This window comes from Coffea arabica, chromosome 6e (genome assembly GCF_036785885.1).
Source record: "Coffea arabica cultivar ET-39 chromosome 6e, Coffea Arabica ET-39 HiFi, whole genome shotgun sequence".
NCBI lineage: Eukaryota > Viridiplantae > Streptophyta > Magnoliopsida > Gentianales > Rubiaceae > Coffea > Coffea arabica.
Window position 1 is genome coordinate 2,370,521 of NC_092321.1, and position 19,968 is coordinate 2,390,488.

Here is a 19,968-nt window from a genome sequence, read left to right on the forward strand (position 1 = left end):
TTTTGGATTCTTCATTTGCGGTCTTATAATGTATTAAACGGCGTGCGCAGCTTTTGACGATCTATTCTTTAACGGCGCCTCATGACGTCTCCCAAAAAGGAAAAAAAAAACCCTCACACGGACAATTTAGCCGATGAATCGCGTTTCATTCCAGACATAAAAGGAAAAACCAACATTAACAAATCAACTTGAGAGCTTTAATAATACACATCGAATAGTCCAACTAGCTAAGACGATAGAATTCTGCCTAAAGAAATACTCCATCTTACAAGAAGGGGGGGAAAAATCAAGAGGGGCAATTAGAGAAAGACTGACATTGTTCTTCTAGACTTCTGCAGGGAATTAAACACGAGAGGCATTCATTATCCAGGCGTCTGTCTGTGTATGTGGCTATGTGCTTTTGTGTGTGTGTGTGTGTGTGTGTGTATACACTGTTATGAGCATGGCTGAGCAACAGCTGACTGGTCAGGAGGTCTGTGTATGTGCTGCCATCCGGTGCAGTGCTGGATATAATGTTTAAGTGCATCACTTGGAGGTTCAACCGTCCAACTAGGATAGTATTCACTAGGATGAAATGTGTTACTTTCATGGGATTGCGTCAATAAGCCTGCCTGAGTTCCACAGACGAACAAGTCTCCTTCTGATTTGATACAGCCAGTATTTGCCTCTGCTCTGTCAGCTGCCTGTTTGTTATTATTAAACAAAAAGAACCAGATGGTAAAAGACCTCATGGTAGGGACAATACAGGAAAACAATTCAATTCCTTGAGCAAACCACAAAAAAAAAAAAAAAAAAAAAGGAAAGGAAAGAGCCAAATTACTGCAGAAATTTCTCAGTGAGACAAATTACAAGCAACTATGAATACTTTGAAAGAAAAATATTGTCCCTAAAAGTATAAGATACCCTATAACATGATATTCTGTCTCTCACTCCTGTATCCTGTCCAAAAGGGGCATTTTTGTTTCATCAAAAAGGGGTAAAGGAAAAAGAGTTTCCTTTAAATTGGTTTGGCGTTAGTCTGCCAAAACATTTGTAAACAGAGATGATGTGTATCTATTAGGAATAACATCAAAAGGCGGATTATGTTGGATCACTACAAGTCACCAGTGTAAAAGTCCTATAGAGCATCTAGTGTTTAAGACAAACCATAATGATTCGGCCAAAATAAACAACTCAACCCATAGCGGCAACTGAGATCCCCAGTCTGGTCTTTTGTGCAACCAATTAGCAATGCAACACATCCAGCAATGTGACAAATCTAACAGAAAAACAACCTGAACATCTCTTTGCAAGGATCAGCATTTTCATTCTTCGAACTGCCATCTTGCATACATACACATAGATACACACGAACAAATAGCATGGATTCATTTATGCTCAGTTAATGTTGGATTATTTACCTTTTCGGAGAGGTACTTAAAAGCCACCTTTTTCTCTCCTGCTTCGTATATATTGCACTGCGAATATATCTGCATAGTAGAATAAAACAGCAGTAACAATTCTGCCCGCAATAGCAAAATAACTACATCTTTCATGTCATTGAAGACAAAAATAAAATGACAACGTGAATAAGCACATTGCTGATTTCATGATACCTCAGATTCTACACTCGCACAAATAGCATAGATTCCCCAGTTTCTGGTGTAATTATTGTATAGATGTACTTTCGCAAACCTAACGCGAGGATGCCGCTGTCGCGTCCCATCAAAAAAACAATGGTGAATGGTAGCGCGCATACATCTGTCACCAGTGTGAGAAGGGTCTCCCCCAATAAGAATAGTTTTGTTATGCTTTGAGAAGTGGCACCTGAATGTAGAAACACAAGGTTAATGATGTGGCCAGAAGATGAGAAATAATCGCTAATCCAGACTATTAAGCCTCACCGAGAAATAGTAATATCAGTGCTCTCCCTGGTTATATCTATTAAACCATCATCAAAGTCGGAAAGGCTGCATCGATCAATCCAAATGTGCTTTGAATTTGGTTTAATTTGAATTGCATCCACATCAGGTCCTCTGCCCCCTTCAAACTCCAGATTGCAGATAATGACATGTTCACATTCCTTCAACCTCAAACCCTTTCCCACGAGCTTTATCCTTTGGCCACGACCATCAATGGTTTTATAAGATGAGACGTTCAAGTAGGATTTGAGCTCAATTATGCCTGAAACCTCAAAGACGATCCAGAGAGCTTCTTTTCTACGACATCCATCACGAAGTGATCCTGGCCCATCATCTACCATCACAAACAACGAAGTCATAATCTAGGCACTACAGTAGCATTTAAGTTTCACAAAATGCCATTGTTATATAGCCCAATAAAGTTTCACTCCTTGAATATGATAAACATTGTGCTTCTTTCGGCGCAAAGCACGACAATAGTAATAAACAGAAGATAATCAAGAGAAAAGCATCGAAGCAATTTCTTGCTTTCAACAACTAGATTGACCTTTACAATCTTTAAACAGCAAATGCCACTATAATGTCCCCAAGAATGGAACTAGGGGGTCCATGGAAGGAGCATAAGGCAGTTGCAAATCTAAGAAATTGCCACCCTCAAAATTTGAAAGTTTTCAAAATGTATTTCATAAATTAAGACTTTTGCTACCCCGAAAACTTCAAAATCTCTTATGTTTGACCCCAGAACCCGTATGTGCATAAAGTTTGCTCCCTCAGTGCAAATGTTCTGGAGCTGTCCACAACGGCCCCTAAGTTGAGAACCCATTCACGCAAGTTAGGAGAAATGTTTCTCAACTGGGAACATTTCATAATCTGTCTACCGCTATTATAGTACGCAAAAAAAAAGAAAAGAAAAGAAAAGGAAATCAAGTCTTTATAAAGGCGGTCTCTCAAATAAGCACAGCTAATTCTCACAGAAGTACACTATCACAACAGTGAAACGCGAATAAATTAAGTTTCTATGATGCAGCTAAATCACAGACAGATTGGAGCCATTTTCAAGAATTGGCACAAATCATGAAAAAAGTTTAAAAAATCTGATTCATCAGTAGCATATCGTGTCAGAGATTGACTAACAATTATTTCCAACACAGAAAACCCAAACAAAAAATGGATTACCCAATAAATATCACTAAAAAACAAGTGTTTGGGACCCAAAAGCGGATAATCCACTCGCAACTTAGCCAGCCTTATAGTAGTACAAAGTAGAAACAGAAAGAAGTACAGTAGCAGTAGAAAAGACTACTGCAAGAGACTGAAGAGGGGAAATACACACCGGCAAGAGTGGTGACGTGGTAGAGAGGGCCGCGAAGGCCGCCAATGGCTAAGCGGCCAAAACCTTCGGCTTGGGCAGCGAGAGCTCGCAAGGCGGAGTCCACGTGGGTGTACGGCAAACACAATCCCATAGCCAAGTTGTTGGTGGCAGTGGAAGTGGTTGACGTGGGAACTGAGGGCTGTTGATAGGGATATTTGTAAGGAGGAGGAGGTGTTTGGGTTTCTGTTTGTGGAATTGGCGGGTTATTTGTAGCAGTATTTGTATTGGGTTGGTGCTTCTTCTTGTGCCGTCCGAAGCAGTAACGCACCTGCTGGTTCCCCATCTCTCTGATAAGTGTCTGCAGTTGCAGATTTTCTTTCTTTCTTCTTTTTTGTTGGGGTGTGTATTACTATTAAATGGCAATTGATCAGAGAGTTATAATAATGACAGTACCTGAAAATTTAAAACTGAAAGATATATGTTTCATTACTCCCATCACCTTCACTCCTCAACCCCCGGGCTTTATGACAGTGAAACCGACCGACACTGTTTTCCTTTCTATCTTCCTCTTTTCTTTTCTTTTTTTTAAATGGAAAAAAGATTCTTCTCCTCAGATTCATTCTTCGACAGGCGCCCAGAGACTAAAACGGTATTCAGTTTTGGAATCCGTGTCCGTGGTTTGGATAGTTATACTTGTGACGTGGCCCAAGTCTCTAGCACTAAAATGACCTGGGCCAGTGGATTTTGTGCAGCGCTTAGACCCAGATCTGTCCATCTATAAGTTTTGTCTTTATGCGGCCTGCTTACCCCTTGATTTGGCAAAATAATCTGTTTCAAACCCATGTATTGGAAATATCTTTTCTATTTTATCTCTCACCTTTTAAAATGAAACGAATTAGTCCTTTACATTCTATAAAACACGTAGCCCACAACCTGATATGGATTCTAGTTATAAAATTAGAATCTCACTTTAGTTTTTCCAAATTACGTAGACATTAAGTCAGTATGAAAAAAGACAAAAAAATAAAAATTATAACATAAAATATTCCTCTCTCTGAAAAATTTAAATTTTTTTGAGAAAATGATATTGGTCAACATTAAAAAATATTAAAATTATGACAACAAAAAACAAACCATTCTCTCTAACAAGGGTTAATTCCACTTTGTCCCCCCAAACTTTGGACGATTATCCACTTAAGTCCCTAAACTTCAAAATGGGACACTTAAGTCCCTAAACTTATAAATACCTCCCACTTAAGTCCCTGAACTTATAAAATGGGACACTTTAATCCCTAAACCCTCATAAAATGGGACACTTCGACCACCAACGGTATTCAGGATTTGTTAACAATTTTCCTTAAGTGGGAGGTATTTATAAGTTTAGGGACTTAAGTGTCCCATTTTGAAGTTTAGGGACTTAAGTGGATAATCGTCCAAAGTTTGGGGGGACAAAGTGGAATTAACCACTCTAACAACAAAAGTAAGAATTATAACATCTGAAAAAAACTTTTTCTCTAAAAAAAAAATTAGTTACAAAATTTTGTAACTAAGGGGTTTTTTCTCTTATGTTACAAATTTTCATTTTTCCTTTTTTATGTTGACTTAATGTCATTTTTATCAAAAAAATATTATTGTTTTTTAGACATAAGGGTTTGTTTTAGATGTTATAATTAAAAAAATGTTTCTTTTTTATGTTCATTTAATGTTATGTGCATATCACATATAGTTAGATTTGTAAAAAAAATAAAAAATTAAAGTGATGTTCCAAATTTATCCCTAAAATCTATATCAACTATTAGTATGGGACTAATTTATCTTATTTTTATAATGTGAGAGACTAGTTTGCTTCATTTTAAAAGTAAATGACAAAAAAAATTTCGCCAAAATGTGATGAACGAAAGACAAGTCATTTTTTTAAAAAAATAAAATGTCAAAACTGAAAAAATCAGATTTTTTTGTAACTTTTATTTTTTCCCAACTTGTAATATAAATCAAAATAAGAAAAAAGATCACTTAAGAACATTACATAACAAATTTTCTAAAATCAAAATCTAACATGTCAAAAAAGTAATGGAGAGCAAGGCACCATCTCAATCGAATTGACGAGAAGATTAATAGAGAAACAAGAGGTGTGAAGATCAAGTTCTCAAAGGAAAAGATAAAATGACGGGTATGCCACATGCTTCTTTATCCTTTTTATAGAAGTGCAAAATGGCATTCTAATTTCATGTGTACCAATTTATATCTATATCTATATAAATTTGAGAAGGAATTTTTAGCAACAAGCCTTCACAACCCTTCCCACTCTCAACTCTGTTTTCCTAGCATTTTACATTTAATTTATTTCGTAAAAAACATCATGGGCACATTACACCTCCACGTTTCCCTCAAATAAGAAGTTAACTCCAACTAACACTCCCACGTTTCTTTCAAACAAGAAGTTAACTCCCACTTACATTAAAACTCTTCCAATTCGAACGCCGTGGGCAGATGGTCCAGTGTATGTTACCCAATGCCCAATCCAGTCAGGAGCAACTTACACATACCGATTCACCATTGAAAACCAAGAGGGCACGTTGTGGTAGCACGCTCATAGCAAATGGCTCAAAGCAACTGTCTATCGAGCCCTTGTCATCCTTCCTAAACTGGGATCCCCATATCCTTTTCCCAAGCCCAGGCATGAAGTCCCTATTATTCTTGGTAATTCTTTCAGTTCCCTTTGTAAGTTTGATAGCCTGTGTTGTTTTCACCAAGTTTAATTAAAGTAAAATGGTAAAAGTCAATAGGAGAATGGTGGGACAGAGACATCATCAGTGTTCTACGACAAGCTCTTTTCACTGGGGCTACTCCAAAAGTTTCTGATACTTATACCATCAATGGTCAACCTGGTGACCTATACAGATGCTCCAGTAAAGGTTGCTAATTCTCCGTACCAAGAATCCATCTTTTGTAGAAAAGATAGCTGAGCACTTAAATAAATAAATGCCTTAACCTCAAATTATATGATACAGGTACTTACAAAGTCTCTGTGAACTCTGGGGATACAGTTCTTCTGAGAGTCATCAATGCTGCACTCAATCAACAACTCTTCTTCACCATTGCCAACCACCAGCTAACGGTTGTTGGAGCCGATGCAATTTACCACAAGCCTTTTGCAACCAGAGTCATCATGCTAGGGCGAGGGCAGACGACGGATGTCCTTCTTACCGCCAATCAACAGCCAGCAAGGTACTACATGGCTACGCGCCCTTATGCATCAGCACGAGGCGCCCCATTTGACAACACCATCATGAGTTATGCAAAAATTGTGGGCAACCATGTCAATTTCATTTTGCAAAAATGGTGTGTATCCATTGTAATGACGTAATCAATGCTATTATCAGGTAATTATTTTTATATATTTTGAATTTTAATATAATTTGTTGCATTATACATCACAGTTTCTTCTTAACAGATACAATGTTAACATAGAAATTAGAGATTCCAGTGATAACCTACACCTCGCTCTTCAAGACGGGCATGCACGATTCATGTTTCATTGTGATGTTTCTTATCTTAAAGATTTAAAAACAAAGGTATACATTATTTATATATATATATATTTAGACAATATTATTTACAAACTGTCTAAAACAAAAGATAATTTTGAACTATGTATACCTTTAATTGTCAGAAAAATGGAGGTGCATTGTTCGACCAACACATTAATTCGTGCAAAAATCGTGCATTCTCATTTATAGTGCGAACTCCACAAAAATCAATAGAATTAATTAAACCCCCAATACTGGCGTTCGTACTCAGAGTTGATTGGTGTGAAAAATGTTCACACATTCGTAGAAGATCATCAAATCAAAGGCAAAATATTTGTAAGTCTTTCATTTACTTATCAAATTAAATATTCAATTATATTTAATTGGACCATTATGTCGCTCAATTTATGATATAGATTTCTATTTCTTTTCAAGATCTAACCTTCATCAAAGTGATAGTTTATAAATAATGGAGATGTTTTAATCATATATTGAACTATTGTTACAAAGTTTCATTTTTTTAAAGATACTTTCATGTGCCCGTGATTATAATATTTTACTATTTTTAAATTCTTCCATAGATTGTAATCTTTTTCACAAATGTAATCTATTGTGCGTAGCACAGGTATTTATACTAGTATATTAAACTTGAGAAGCAAAATTAGGAGAGAAGACACCAAATATCCGGGTCAGTGAGGCAATATGTTGATTTTTTTTTTAAAGGATACACGTTCAAGATTCAATTTTGTATTCCCTTCTTATTAAGAACGTCGGACTACTTTCAAACTTTTAGCGCAATTTTATATTTTTGGTATGTTTATAAATTTTTGAGCAAATTATCCGGTTGGCCATTAAACTTTTGAGATCGTCGAGTTTTGGTCATTCAACTTTTAAAGGTCTGATTTTGGCCACTAAATTATATAAAGATAAGACGTGAGGCCATTCTGTTACATTTAGCCGTTAAATTCTTTGATTTGTTCGTTAGCGCGATTTTCAAGACAAAAGGCAGGGTTTTTTTCGGAAGTTCAAAATAGCACTTCTTCTTCTTCTTCTTGCATAAACCTAAACAAGACAGATTCACCCGAGAAACCACAAGAGAGAAGGAAATGGAAGCTTGGAGAGCGGAACTCCGGCGATCGACATAATGCAGTATAACATTTGGGGCTCAAGGCCCATGAACTCATTCGCATCTGCTACAGGGACTACTTCTCTAGATCAAAGACATCATCGTCATCATCAGCTGGATTCAAGACCCTGCCTTCAAAATAGCATTGAAGGTGAACGATGTCTGGATCTGATTATCTTCCCGAAACCCTAAGCAAGTCCTATTTATCCTCTCTCCTCGATCACGACTGTCCATTCTATCGCTTCAAATCTTCTTCCTTATCCTCATCTCCCTCCGATCCATGTCTCTATAAATCCGCCTCCTTGAGTAAGCTCATCGCCCGCGCTCCCGAATTCATTCCTCGCATCTCGATTTCGTCCTCCGCTGCGTCTCCTTCATCTTCGCCGTGTCTCTTGTCACCCTCTGTATCTTCCCCCTCCCTGTCTTCCTTGTCGTCTTCCTGCGGGAACTTGCTGTCCTTGGTTCAGTCGGAGTAGCAGAGTGATCTCGCCGCTACTTTCGTCGTTCCCCGCCTTCCTGGAGTTCCCTCCTGGGTACATCATGTGTTTAATTCCAACGGGGCTTAGGGTTTCGCACTCAAAAACGCTAAATCGCAGCGATTAGATTACACCAGATCAAGGCAGTGGGTGTGCGATCAGTGGTGGGGTCCGATGGTGACTTCTACCAACCACCAGATGGTGAGATCGAGCAAGGATTTGAGGGAAGAAAAGCCCTCCGGTAAAAAAAACAAAAACACACACAGAGACCGCGGGTTTTTGAAGTTATATAAACTAGTTCCCTCTGCTCTGCCGGGTGCGTTCATATTCCAATCTCACCTTTGCATTCGTCCCGGAAGCTTTTCCATCAGCTTTGATTCCTGTCCAGCCAAACAAACCTCCCACAAGGACATTTCTGATTTCTAAAGCTGAAGTTGGAATACAAACCAAAAAAAAAAAAGGGAAATCAAATAATGGCAGAGGAGGAAGCTTGCTTATTCGCCATGCACCTGGCTAGTGCATCCGTACTTCCTATGGTACTCAAATCAGCCATCGAACTTGACCTCCTGGAGCTTATAGCCAAGGCCTGGATGGCAGTCTTGGCATTTGCAGGTACAGCGAAGAATTTGACGCTCAGAAATCTACTGGTGGTGTTGGAGGAGTGATGCCTGCGATGGATGAAAAGGGCCTGACGAAGATTTGAGGAGGGGGAGGAAGAAGAGCAACAATTTTTGAGAGAAGCATTGAATGCTATTTTGAACTTCCTAAAAAGACCCTGCCTTTTGTCTTGAAAACCACGCTAATGGATAGATCAAAGAACTTAACGGTTAAATGTAACAGAATAGTCTCATTTCCTACCTTTATATAATTTAGTAACCAAAACCAGATCTTTAAAAATTGAGTGGCCAAAACTCGATGATCGCAAAAGTTTAATGGCCAACCTGATAATTTGCTCTAAATTTTTTGGAGGAATTCGGAGCTTAATGAGAACAGTGGAAAATAGGAAAACAAAATGGCCAGAAAATGTTTAATCATAATCACCAATCACATAGAAAAAGAAAATTTAATAATGACAATGAACTGGAAATATGTTGGAAGAAACATTTGACCAACCGGCTGGTCGTTAACAATATGGTAGCCCCAGCGGCGCCAATATGCCGCACCATTTGAAAAAAGAATTGATTCAACCCACCGCCACAATCGCCACCATCGCGACTCCCGTCTTTACCTCCATCTCCACCGTCACATTCCCCTCTGTCCCCTTCTCCTCCTCTCGTCCGGTCTGTCCACCTTCTCTCCTGTTAAAACCCGAACTTAAAAGATTATGAAAGTTCCTCTAATAAAACGTTAGTCCCTTTCCAAATTTTAGGCCCTTGAAGATACTCGTCTTCCATCACGATGTTTTCCCAAGGTTCTTACATTGCCGATGGTAATTTTTTTTTTTTTTGGAAAAATTACTTATTCATTTAAACGTGCCACTATTGAATAATTAAATAATGTACATTGTTCATGTAAAATAGGCGAGAGGGATCTCGAAATGGGATTAAACATCGAGCCACCATCGCCGTCTCCTTCTCCAAGAGCACCTGCTTTAGTGGTCTCCAATTCCGGAAATTGTCTAATGGTGTCGAATTCCGGTAAAGCATTGATGGGGTCAAATTCCGGTAAAGCATTGATGGGGTCCAATTCCGGTAAAGCATTGGTGGTGTCGAATTCCGGTAAGGCGTTGGTGGTGTCGAATTCCGGCAAGGCATTGGTGGTGTCCAATTCCGGAAAAAGAATAGACCCATCTGGGAAAAAGAAATACGTGAAGCAGGTGACCGGGCGGCACAACGATACAGAACTGCATTTGGCAGCGCAGCGCGGGGACGTGGCGGCGGTGGGGCAGATATTGGGGGAGATCAACGAGCAGATGATGAAGACATCGAGCGCGGCTGATTTTGATGCTGAGGTGGCGGAGATAAGGGCGGCAGTGGTGAATGAGGTCAATGAACTAGGGGAGACGGCTTTGTTCACCGCCGCCGAGAGAGGCCACATTGACGTGGTTAAGGAGTTGCTTCCTTATACCACCAAACAAGGTATCACCTTGAAGAATCGCTCCGGTTTTGATCCCTTACACATTGCTGCTAGTCAAGGCCATCAAGGTAGCTATCCATAAATCTGCACAAATTTGTCTCCAAACTGTTAGTACTATCTTCCAGTACATCCGTGATCCAGTCATCTGGTCAAGCTCTAATTATCGCCCTTTTGTTTCTCCTTTGAAAAACCAAACAAGCTATTGTTCAGATGTTGTTGGAGCATGATCCAGAGCTGAGCAAAACATTCGGTCAATCAAATGCAACTCCTCTCATATCTGCAGCTACAAGAGGGCATGTGGCCGTTGTTCATGAACTGCTTTCTCGGGATCCTAGTTTGCTAGAGATATCGAAATCCAATGGAAAGAATGCATTGCATTTTGCTGCCAGGCAGGGGCACGTAGAGATTGTTCAAGCATTGCTTCGCAAGGATCCACAGCTGGCAAGAAGAACTGATAAGAAAGGACAGACTGCATTGCATATGGCTGTTAAAGGAGTCAGTTGTCCGGTGGTGAAGTTACTTCTCCGGGCTGATGCAGCTATTGTGATGCTCCCAGACAGATTTGGTAATACTGCGCTTCATGTAGCCACTAGAAAAAAGAGGGCAGAGGTACAGAATCTTTGCTGCACTTTCTATTTCTATGTCTTAGATTCTTAGTCTTAATTTTTAGCCCATAAGATGTTTATCTATCTATATGAATTCCTCCTCATAATTTCATGGTGGAATTTAAACTGCTACAGCTGCCCTAGGACTCAAAATTTTATTTCTTGCTATCACAAACTTCAAAATTTATGCAAAATTATGCCCTTAAGATTTTTGGTTTTTGGCTATTCTTGGCTGACGTGTTTATTTCAATGCTTACGTAGCTTGGACATTCTTTTAATTGGTTTGACTCCTGGTCAGAATTTCTTTAACATATGTTGATATTGAGTTGCATTAAGCTTTAAGCATTGCAGTTTTACACTTTCCAAAGAAATGACATCTGTTTATGGAATCTATAGTTTTGGAGGAATGAACTTAGCTCTCACTATGAGTTGTCACAATAGTGACAGATATAGCATCAAAGAATACCAATTGTAGAGAAGAAATAGTATGAAAAAAAAAATGACCTTAACCTGCCCTTAAGTCAGCTTCTAGCCAGTTTGGTGCACCAAGGACTTGTATATTAAGCTAAATTTTACTTGTCAGGGGTTCAAATTGTACTTCTTTAAATTCCAAATGTGTAAATAGTTAGCTTTTTGCAATCATCTTTCAGACTTTCTTGTTATACATTGCAAAGAATATTTTGCTAAAAGCAGCATAGTCTGTTAGGTTGCTGTAAACCTATCAAATTATTGGAATAAGAGGGTTTACAACATGCCTGAAGCAAGCATGTAATGTGTGTTTGAGCACCAGAGTTCGAGGTTTTATCTCTCCTCACTACCGTACAGTTCAATGTGGTTTAACTTTCAGTTTTGGTCTATTTGTAGCCTGATATATGTCTAGACTCTAAAGTATCGATAATAGTGTGTGCAACTGAAAGCTGATTATTTAAGAGATGTGAATTTGCTGCAGATAGTAACTGAGCTCTTAATGCTTCGTGATACAAATGTCAATGCACTGACAAGAGATCATAAGACAGCTCTTGACATAGCTGAAGGGCTTCCTCTTTCTGAGGAATCCGCAGAGATAAGAGATTGCTTGACTCGTTTTGGCGCTGTAAGAGCCAATGAGTTGAACCAACCTCGAGATGAGCTCAGGAAAACGGTCACAGAGATTAAGAATGATGTCCACACCCAGCTTGAACAAGCCCGAAAAACCAACAAAAACATGAATGGTATTGCAAAAGAACTCAGGAAGCTCCACAGAGCAGGAATCAACAATGCTACTAATTCAGTCACGGTGGTGGCTGTCCTGTTTGCAACTGTTGCTTTTGCTGCTATTTTCACAGTTCCTGGGGGCGATGATGATAATGGAAGGGCCGTAATTGTTGGCTCTGCTTCTTTCAAAGTTTTCTTCATATCCAATGCAATTGCCCTCTTCACATCACTGGCTGTCGTCGTGGTACAAATTACAGTTGTCAGGGGCGAGATAAAGTCCGAGAGAAGGGTTGTTGAAGTGATCAATAAGTTAATGTGGTTGGCCTCCATTTGCACCACAGTGGCTTTCATTGCTTCCTCTTACATAGTTGTTGGTCGACATCATCGGTGGGCGGCAATCTTAGTTACCGTTACAGGGGCAGTTATTATGGCCGGAGTCTTGGGTACCATGACTTTTTACGTGGTGAAATCAAGAAGGGTGAGGAGAGTAAGGAAACGAGAGAAGAGCATAAGAGGTGCAAACTCGTATCATCATCACAAGTCAGATTATTCAGATTCAGAAGTTAACCCAATATATGCAATTTGAGCAAGGAAAAATGAAAGAGGCGCAACTATCAAGCGTGCAGTGTAAATATCGGACCTCCAGTTTGAGCCCAGCTAGATGGATGGATGGCTTTTTGGAGCTTCATGAAGCCCTTTGGGAAGTCTACATTTTTCCTTTGAAGCAAAAATACGAGTAGAATGAGCAGGGAACGTAAAAGAAAACGACTCTTGCCTCTGAAAACGGAAAATCATTGTCGAGTTTTGCCTTCTTGTTGGTTTTTAACCCAATGAGGAGACGCTTTTAGTGGCTACACAGCACGTTTTCTCATCCTAAAGGATGAAACATCTGAAATGAATAATTTGGTATAGTACTACACTTGCTAACAAATGAGTTTTAAGGTTATTCTTATACACTCTTCCTTTTCCCCGAATCACTCAACCCATCCTTCCCCGGGGGCTCTTCTTATATCCTTTGCGAGCTCTTATTCAACCAAGTTGCATTTTTAATCTGAATGCATCGGAAATAGTATTCATCTTCGCAATCGAAGTCAAACCTAAACTAGAATTAATTTTGCATGGTGCAAAACAGAGTTATACAACAGAAAAGTTCTTCCTCCACAAGAATTACAAAATCAGGTCATCTACCCTGAAAATGAAAATCAGAATTTATGATTAGAAACAATTAAAAGCTTTGCAAAACATCTTTTTTTTTAAAAAAAAAAAAAAATTCTGTTTGGCAATCTGATTGATGGGAATCCCTGCTGATTTAAATCGAAATCACCGACTTGGATTCAATCGTCTCTTCCAAACTCAGATGAGGATAGCGAGACTGAGCAAACAGTGCTGCTCTCCGCCTCCAGTTGGATTATTCTGGTAAAAGTATTTAAGAAAGTTCAATAATTCTTTTTTGTTCACTGTTTCTCAATTAGTAATCGGTTGTGCCATTGGTGTTTCAATTCGACGAAAACTTTCGAAGGTCACTTTTCCAACCTTTAGTACCATAGTACGTAGTACCATGCATGCATTTCCATAGATATATCAATCAAGGTACGTACGTCAGTTTCTTCAATTATTTGGAGTTTCACTGTCAAGCAGTGCTGACTGAATGCATTGAACCCAACCAGCTGGAGCATTACTCTTATCCCAATTATCAGGAGCTGGATTGCAGTCCAGAAAAAATCTCTAAGGGGAGGAACGAAGAAGCCAACAGTGCCCGAACAAATGCAGGAAGTCACTTGGCACATGCTGTGAACTAAGTGCATTGCGTCGATGTTTTCGTTTCTATATTCCGCAGATCAGTGTTATTGCTTTTACCTTCGTCCCTGACTTTGATTTCGGATCCACAAGTGGTTAACCTTTTATTAGCTTGGGCAGGTTTCACAACGCAACCTTAGCATGAAGCGCTTGAAGAATCCTCTAATACAAAGCAACAAGCAAGAAATTCTAACAGAGCTTACGTAACCCTATTAAAAAGGGACTCTTTTTCGACAAGCACAGATGAGTTATACGTTCCAGATCATGAAAATTGTGTGCTAGAACTCGTTTGTAGAGCCATGCAACAATTAATTACTTTCCTTGCTCTTAGATTGACCCTAGCATTGTTGAAATCATGGTTACCCGATATCCAATCGATATGTCGCAACGAACGTAGAACAATTGCGACCGATGGGCGAACCATATATGGTTGAAATGGATATAGTACTAGTAATTTTTTTTTTTCTGGCACCACTTTTCTGTTTATAATCCCTTACTGAGGTAACCATACATTGAGGTACGTCCGGTTAAAATGTTACATTTAGCCTGGATCGTCGATCAAATCTTCAGAACCAAAGAAAAAAAGAAGAGAAAAGGATGCAATGAACTCTATTGTGTAAAAACAAAGACTACAGATGCTAGAAACAGGCGTTGCACTAAGAGCTGAATCAAGCATGGAAAAAGGGAATAACCATGTCAGAAATATAAATATATCAGAGACAACACTTGATCAAGAATTGCCTAAACATTGAGATCGCTTGTTTGCTTATCGTTAGCGTTAACCACTTAGCCCATTCCTGTTATCTTGTTTGTTGATAATGATTTGGTAATTTGCAACTGTCAAATATCAGGACGACATGTTCCCCTGAAACGATGTTTTGTCAATATCGGAAAATAGGATGACATGTATGCACGCATAATACAGTATAAGGTTTATTTGTCTGCATGCCTGTATACTTATCCAGAGCCCAAGCTTTCTGTTTGTTTACATTTTGGGTCGGACGATAATTTATAATAGGTCATGTGAAACTTGATAGACTCGTCGAACTTTAAGTTCATTAGCCTTATGACTTACACTTGAGATCATCAACTTCATGTACTTGAGAGTTTCTAGATCTTGAGCCCTATTCGATTGGCGTAATAATCTTCAGACATCTCCTATTTGAAGCCTGCGGAGTGCAGATTCATGTGAGCTCATCATAGATATTTGACAGATTAGATAATTCTTCATGGGAAGGGTCTAATTTTAAAACTCTAATTCCATTGCCCCACTTATGCAGGCCTACTAAACAGCTTTTCAAGTTTTTTTTTTTCTTTCTCTCACGATATAGTTGACTGGAATAGTAACTTTCTTATTCATCCCCCTAGTGGAAGTGGAGTGTTAGTTGCGACCTGTACAAAATTCGGACAGTGGATAAAGCCTGATAGACTGTGACAGAATCCAGTTGGAGAGGACAATAATACCTTGTTCTAAAAGTAGGGAGGAGTAAAGTCTTTTGCTGGAAAGTTCGCCATCATTCAGGTCTATGGATTGGAGGAGACACTCATTTCTCTCGAGCTTCTTCAAAAGCCTTGTCTTCTCTTCTTCACTTTACTTTCTCGAAGTTATCTCAAGAACGAGAGCATGAAATTATGACAAATTGACAACTCATGAACAAAGAGTTTAGGAATCAGGATTGGCCTCACTAAAGTTACTGCTTGCAGTAATGATGTATAGGGACAGTTTTTTAGTTTCTTCATGGAAGATGAAAAGTTGCAGAAAATAAAGCAGGTCAGCTAAAACTCAAAAACAAGATAAAATAAAGAAAAAGTCATGTCAGATGTGAGTTTCTTTCGAATTATGGAGTAACTGATAAGAACAGCGTCTACGAGAATTCTTAGTTAAACAGGATTCTATAATACTAAGTATACTATAATGTGTGGTTTCTTGAGTATAATTTTTACCATTATCTTGGATTAGTGAGGAAGTGTTAGCAAATGACAATACTCAATGTGCATACGCTTTTAAGCACTGAAAAAAAAATTTGATGTAATATCACTATGATACAAGTTACTTTATGAAATCCAACTGACAAAAATCGATGCCTATACCAAGTACGAACTTTTCTGCTCTTTCGATCGTCAAGAAATCTATTCCTGTTTTTTTTTTTACCCTTCCTGAAAACAGAGAAGAAAATATATTCAAATCTTACAGACACCTGCTTTCTCTTGATTTTCAGTGGGAGAAATCCTGGAAATAGGCAATGAGTAGAATCCAGCTTCGTCCTCTGTATTTCTTGAATTGAAGATCTGTTGAGAATTTTTACAATGAGCAATTGCGGACTCGATTGAGATCTCGATGTCGGAAGCAGCACTGCTGCTCCTCTTGAGCAAGTGCGACTCATAAAGCACGTTCGAATTAATTGAAAACGATGAAGAAGAAGAAGAAGAGCCAGAGGAAGAGGATGAGGATGAAGATAAGCACTTGGATGGAGAATGACGTTTGATTGCGCCTGAGAATGACCTCCTATGCTGGCTGATATTCTCCTCGATTCCTTCCTTGTCGACGTTCTTTACCGAATTAGAAAGAGTGGGACGTGCTCTTCCAAAATGTCCAAACGGGGCCTTCTTTCCCACCTTAACGTACTTACCCGGAACTTGTTCAGCCTCTAAATTGCAGGCTGCCTTGGCAGCGGACTCGTCTGAGCAAGCAGACTTGCGAAAGAGTGACTTGAGGTATGCCCGAGAAGCCTTGAGCTTCTGAGTTAGGGAAGATTGTCTAATCATCTTGAGCTTCTTAGACCAAGATTTCTTCGGATGACTGCCCCCGGCCCCGATGAAGCTGCTGAGTTCAGTTGACCACCCAAAGAAGTACTCGGATGGATTGAGTTCGCAGCTCACTCTGCAGGACTCTGATGGAGATATGTTGCAGGAATCCAGGGGGGTGCTGGTATTAGTTGAGGGTGCCGTGAAGCTGCCAATGAAGGGAATGCCGCAGTGGTCATCTTCATTTGCAAGGGCCTCTTTTCTGGACTCGTAAGCGGAGATGGTGGGGGTTTGGAGAAGCGTCTGGACCATCTGCAAGCGCGGAGGGAGGTAAAGAGGGAGGAGTTTGCCTTTGTAAAAGAGCTCATCGGCTGGGGAAGGGGTGGTTTCTCTGTCGTTGGAAGCAGAGGAGGACATCTGAAACTCAAATTCCCTGCTCTGCGGAGAAGCTTTTTCTGAGCAACAAAACAAGCTGTGACAAGAGCTCACTTCCATGTCTATATAGTCTTCGTCTGCATCGGGACAGGATGAAAGATATGTGGCCATTTCACATGAGCAGAGGCTGCTGTACCCTGTGACCTCTGTGGCCTGTGCCTGCGATGCTTATGGGGAGCTGAGCTTGATGAAGAGAAGAGAGAAGGAAGGGCAGACAGAGCATCATTTATTAAAGCGGAGATGGTGCCAAGTTAGAAAAAGCATAGAGAATTGCAGTCATTTTGAGTTTCCTTTCCTTTTCTTTTTTTTTTTTGAAAAACTTATAGATAATTGCTACAGTACAAATTAAAAAGAAAAAAAAAATCGTGCCGAGCTAAAACATGGCTTTAACCTCAATGTAGACTGTCATATACGCGTGGTTTTTGTCATGAAAAGGCTAGCCTACGAGTATTATGTATGTTTGGATCGAAAGGAACTACGCAATCAGGGGATTCGAACTGCCACTTAATTGTGGCTGGTTCGAGAAATTCCGTCTGACTCCTTTTTTTTTCTCTTAGATTAGATTAGAGTAGATTATATAAATATTATCGTTGTGAAAAAAAAAAAGACAGGAATTCGGGCTGGTCATGTTTCATATTTAGCAGTGGATTTCCTCTTAATCTTCCCGTGCTTTTTTATGGATGAAAATGTCGTAAATTTCGTGACATTCATGAAAGAAAATTGGACTAGTCTCGAGGAAGTTCCATGAAGAAGAAATCCACATTGTAGTTGGCTCCGTTTGATAAAACTGAATCTGAATTCTGAATTCTGAATTCTGAATGCTGAATGCTGAATACTGAAACAATTAATTTGCTGAATATTAAGCACTGAAAAAAGATATATGAATATCTGAATCTTAATGCTGAACATATTTATACTGTTTGATAAACATTTATAACTTAATGCTTAATAAGCTAAATTGTACAATTTTGTCCTTCTATCTTTTAATCCAAAAAGGAAATGGAACCTATGATTTAATTAACTTAAAATTGTTAGGTATGAAAATGACAATATTTATTTTTAAATCAAAGTAATATAAAAGAATAAATATATTATGAAAAAGTCCAAATATCGGTGCAAATATTTTTTTAAATCAGAGTTTGATAAGAAAAGTCCAAATATAAGCAAAAGGAAGCTGCAATAAACAAGTTTTAAATTCATACCAAATTATTTAGAAATTTAATTACTTCAATGGAAAAATGTTGAAGCAAAACAACAAATAAATGTCACTTACCTTGGAAATAATGAATTTGAGATCGGTGAGTACGGTAGCAATAAAAAAAATTGGGAGGAAAAAAATGACAAAATTATGAAAGAGTAGAAAGATGGAAAAAAAATAAGGAGCAGACAGATGTGAGGAGCATGGAGAAATTGTAAAAAAGTCATTAAATAGGGAAAAAATAGAAGTAGAAAGCCATTAGACAGAGAATGGCATGTTGTTTAATTAGATAAGGATTTTGGATAGAAAATATTAGATTGTTTAATTAGATAAGGATTTTGAATGTAATTAACAAACAAGGATAGATTTGGTAGATAAAATAAAGTAATTGAAGTAAATCTCTTGATTCTTATCAAATTAAGCATTCAGTTACGATTCTTGTGCTGAAAAAAATACATACAAATTCAGCACCACTTAATAAGTTCAGCAGAAAAATTTTTATTTATCAAACACCCAAAATATCTGAATGTCTGAATGAATTCAGTTTCAGCACTTTTTTTTGTTATCAAACAGACACTTAGACTTAGAGAGAAGAGCAGCTTCAAGCTTTTTCTGACCAGTGATCGGCTTTTGTTTTGGTGCCATTCTGGCACTTTTGTGTGATGGATCTTAATCTTATGGAATCAATCATGTTCAGACTTCAGACTGATCTGATGACATATTGCTGTCCAAACAGATGTTAGAGCCAGACAAGTTAAAAAAAGACACAATAGTAGTATTAACGCTGCTCATTTACATGGATGGGCATAATTTTACCGTTTTACTGCTAAAATAAAATAATCAACATCAACAACCAACAACCAACAGAGAGAGCATCCATTGCTTTGAGGACAAGCTGCCGTCTTAGCTCAGCCGGTAGAGCGCATGGCTTTTAACCATGTGGTCGTGGGTTCGATTCCCACAGACGGCGTTCTCTCTCCTGGAGAGAAAAACCGTTTTTGACAGTTTTCGTGATTAACTACTACTGAGGTTTGCAGCTTTTCCCAAAAAGAGGAAAAAAAAAAATCCACTACTGAGGTTTTCAGGACACCTATTCTGCTATCAAAACTACTACAAAAGAAACAGTTGAATACTCCTCCCTGCAACGCCCACTTCTTCTCTGCAGCACAATATGTCATCATACGTACAAGAACGCTGCCCATTCCTCAACACTTTTACTGTTTTTGAGATATCAAACTGTTAAAAAATGTCTTTTTGACCCCCTACCCTACTATGGTAACCGCGATGTGCGAAGAAAAGTGTAAACATTAAAGAATGGAAAGGTTCTGGTTTTCCAGGCTCGAGGGTTTCTTTTGTTTGCATATCCTTGTTGTAAGTTGTAACTGACAAATCTCCGTCCCATCCCTCTCAAGCCTCAAGGACGATTCCAAATCGATGAAACCCCACTATGGCACTATTTCAGTCGGGCCATACGGAGCTGAGAGGAAAAAAAGATAAATAAAGAAAAGGGTCTTTAGATACTAGAAAGATAGCCCGCCACCTAATTGATTTCTAGTTATTAGAAAGCTTTAAG

At 38.7% G+C, this 19,968-nt stretch overlaps 3 protein-coding genes, 1 non-coding gene and 1 pseudogene across 4 annotated transcripts; 3 read left to right on the top strand and 2 right to left on the bottom strand.

Annotated features, from left to right (window-relative positions):
* Nucleotides 1-175: 175 nt before the first annotated feature.
* Nucleotides 176-3,706, bottom strand: LOC113695023 (probable pectate lyase 4). The gene is made up of 5 exons (XM_027213972.2): nucleotides 3,235-3,706; nucleotides 1,884-2,235; nucleotides 1,596-1,806; nucleotides 1,401-1,469; nucleotides 176-683 (listed from the first exon to the last, which is right to left on the bottom strand). Exons 1-5 carry the CDS (start codon nucleotides 3,554-3,556, stop codon nucleotides 435-437), a joined length of 1,203 nt encoding a protein of 400 aa, XP_027069773.1. The 5' UTR covers nucleotides 3,557-3,706; the 3' UTR covers nucleotides 176-434.
* Nucleotides 3,707-5,376: 1,670 nt separating this feature from the next.
* On the top strand, nucleotides 5,377-8,012 carry LOC113695539 (laccase-3-like; annotated as a pseudogene).
* Nucleotides 8,013-9,481: 1,469 nt separating this feature from the next.
* On the top strand, nucleotides 9,482-13,174 carry LOC113695252 (ankyrin repeat-containing protein ITN1). Its single transcript, XM_027214269.2, has 4 exons — nucleotides 9,482-9,774; nucleotides 9,866-10,489; nucleotides 10,621-11,030; nucleotides 11,976-13,174. The coding sequence occupies exons 1-4, from the start codon at nucleotides 9,744-9,746 to the stop codon at nucleotides 12,804-12,806; spliced, it is 1,896 nt and encodes a 631-aa protein (XP_027070070.2). The 5' UTR covers nucleotides 9,482-9,743; the 3' UTR covers nucleotides 12,807-13,174.
* Nucleotides 13,175-16,019: 2,845 nt separating this feature from the next.
* On the bottom strand, nucleotides 16,020-17,431 carry LOC113695344 (probable membrane-associated kinase regulator 4). Its single transcript, XM_027214400.2, has one exon. It carries the CDS (start codon nucleotides 17,306-17,308, stop codon nucleotides 16,199-16,201), a length of 1,110 nt encoding a protein of 369 aa, XP_027070201.1. The 5' UTR covers nucleotides 17,309-17,431; the 3' UTR covers nucleotides 16,020-16,198.
* A 1,861-nt stretch (nucleotides 17,432-19,292) lies between these two features.
* Nucleotides 19,293-19,365, top strand: TRNAK-UUU (transfer RNA lysine (anticodon UUU)). Its single transcript has one exon. It is a non-coding gene; the product is annotated as a tRNA-Lys (tRNA).
* The last annotated feature ends 603 nt before the right edge of the window (nucleotides 19,366-19,968 follow it).

Excerpts from the sequence above, each read along its gene's own strand:
- LOC113695023 (XM_027213972.2), bottom strand. The coding sequence starts at position 3,556 with ATGGGGAACCAGCAGGTGCGTTACTGCTTCGGACGGCACAAGAAGAAG. Across the intron at positions 2,236-3,234 it reads CCACGTCACCACTCTTGCCG|ATGATGGGCCAGGATCACTT; the intron begins GTGTGTATTTCC and ends TTGTGATGGTAG. Across the intron at positions 1,807-1,883 it reads ACTGATATTACTATTTCTCG|GTGCCACTTCTCAAAGCATA; the intron begins GTGAGGCTTAAT and ends TTCTACATTCAG.
- LOC113695252 (XM_027214269.2), top strand. The coding sequence starts at position 9,744 with ATGTTTTCCCAAGGTTCTTACATTGCCGATG. Across the intron at positions 10,490-10,620 it reads TGCTAGTCAAGGCCATCAAG|CTATTGTTCAGATGTTGTTG; the intron begins GTAGCTATCCAT and ends AAACCAAACAAG. Across the intron at positions 11,031-11,975 it reads CTAGAAAAAAGAGGGCAGAG|ATAGTAACTGAGCTCTTAAT; the intron begins GTACAGAATCTT and ends AATTTGCTGCAG.
- LOC113695344 (XM_027214400.2), bottom strand. The coding sequence starts at position 17,308 with ATGGCCACATATCTTTCATCCTGTCCCGATGCAGACGAAGACTATATA.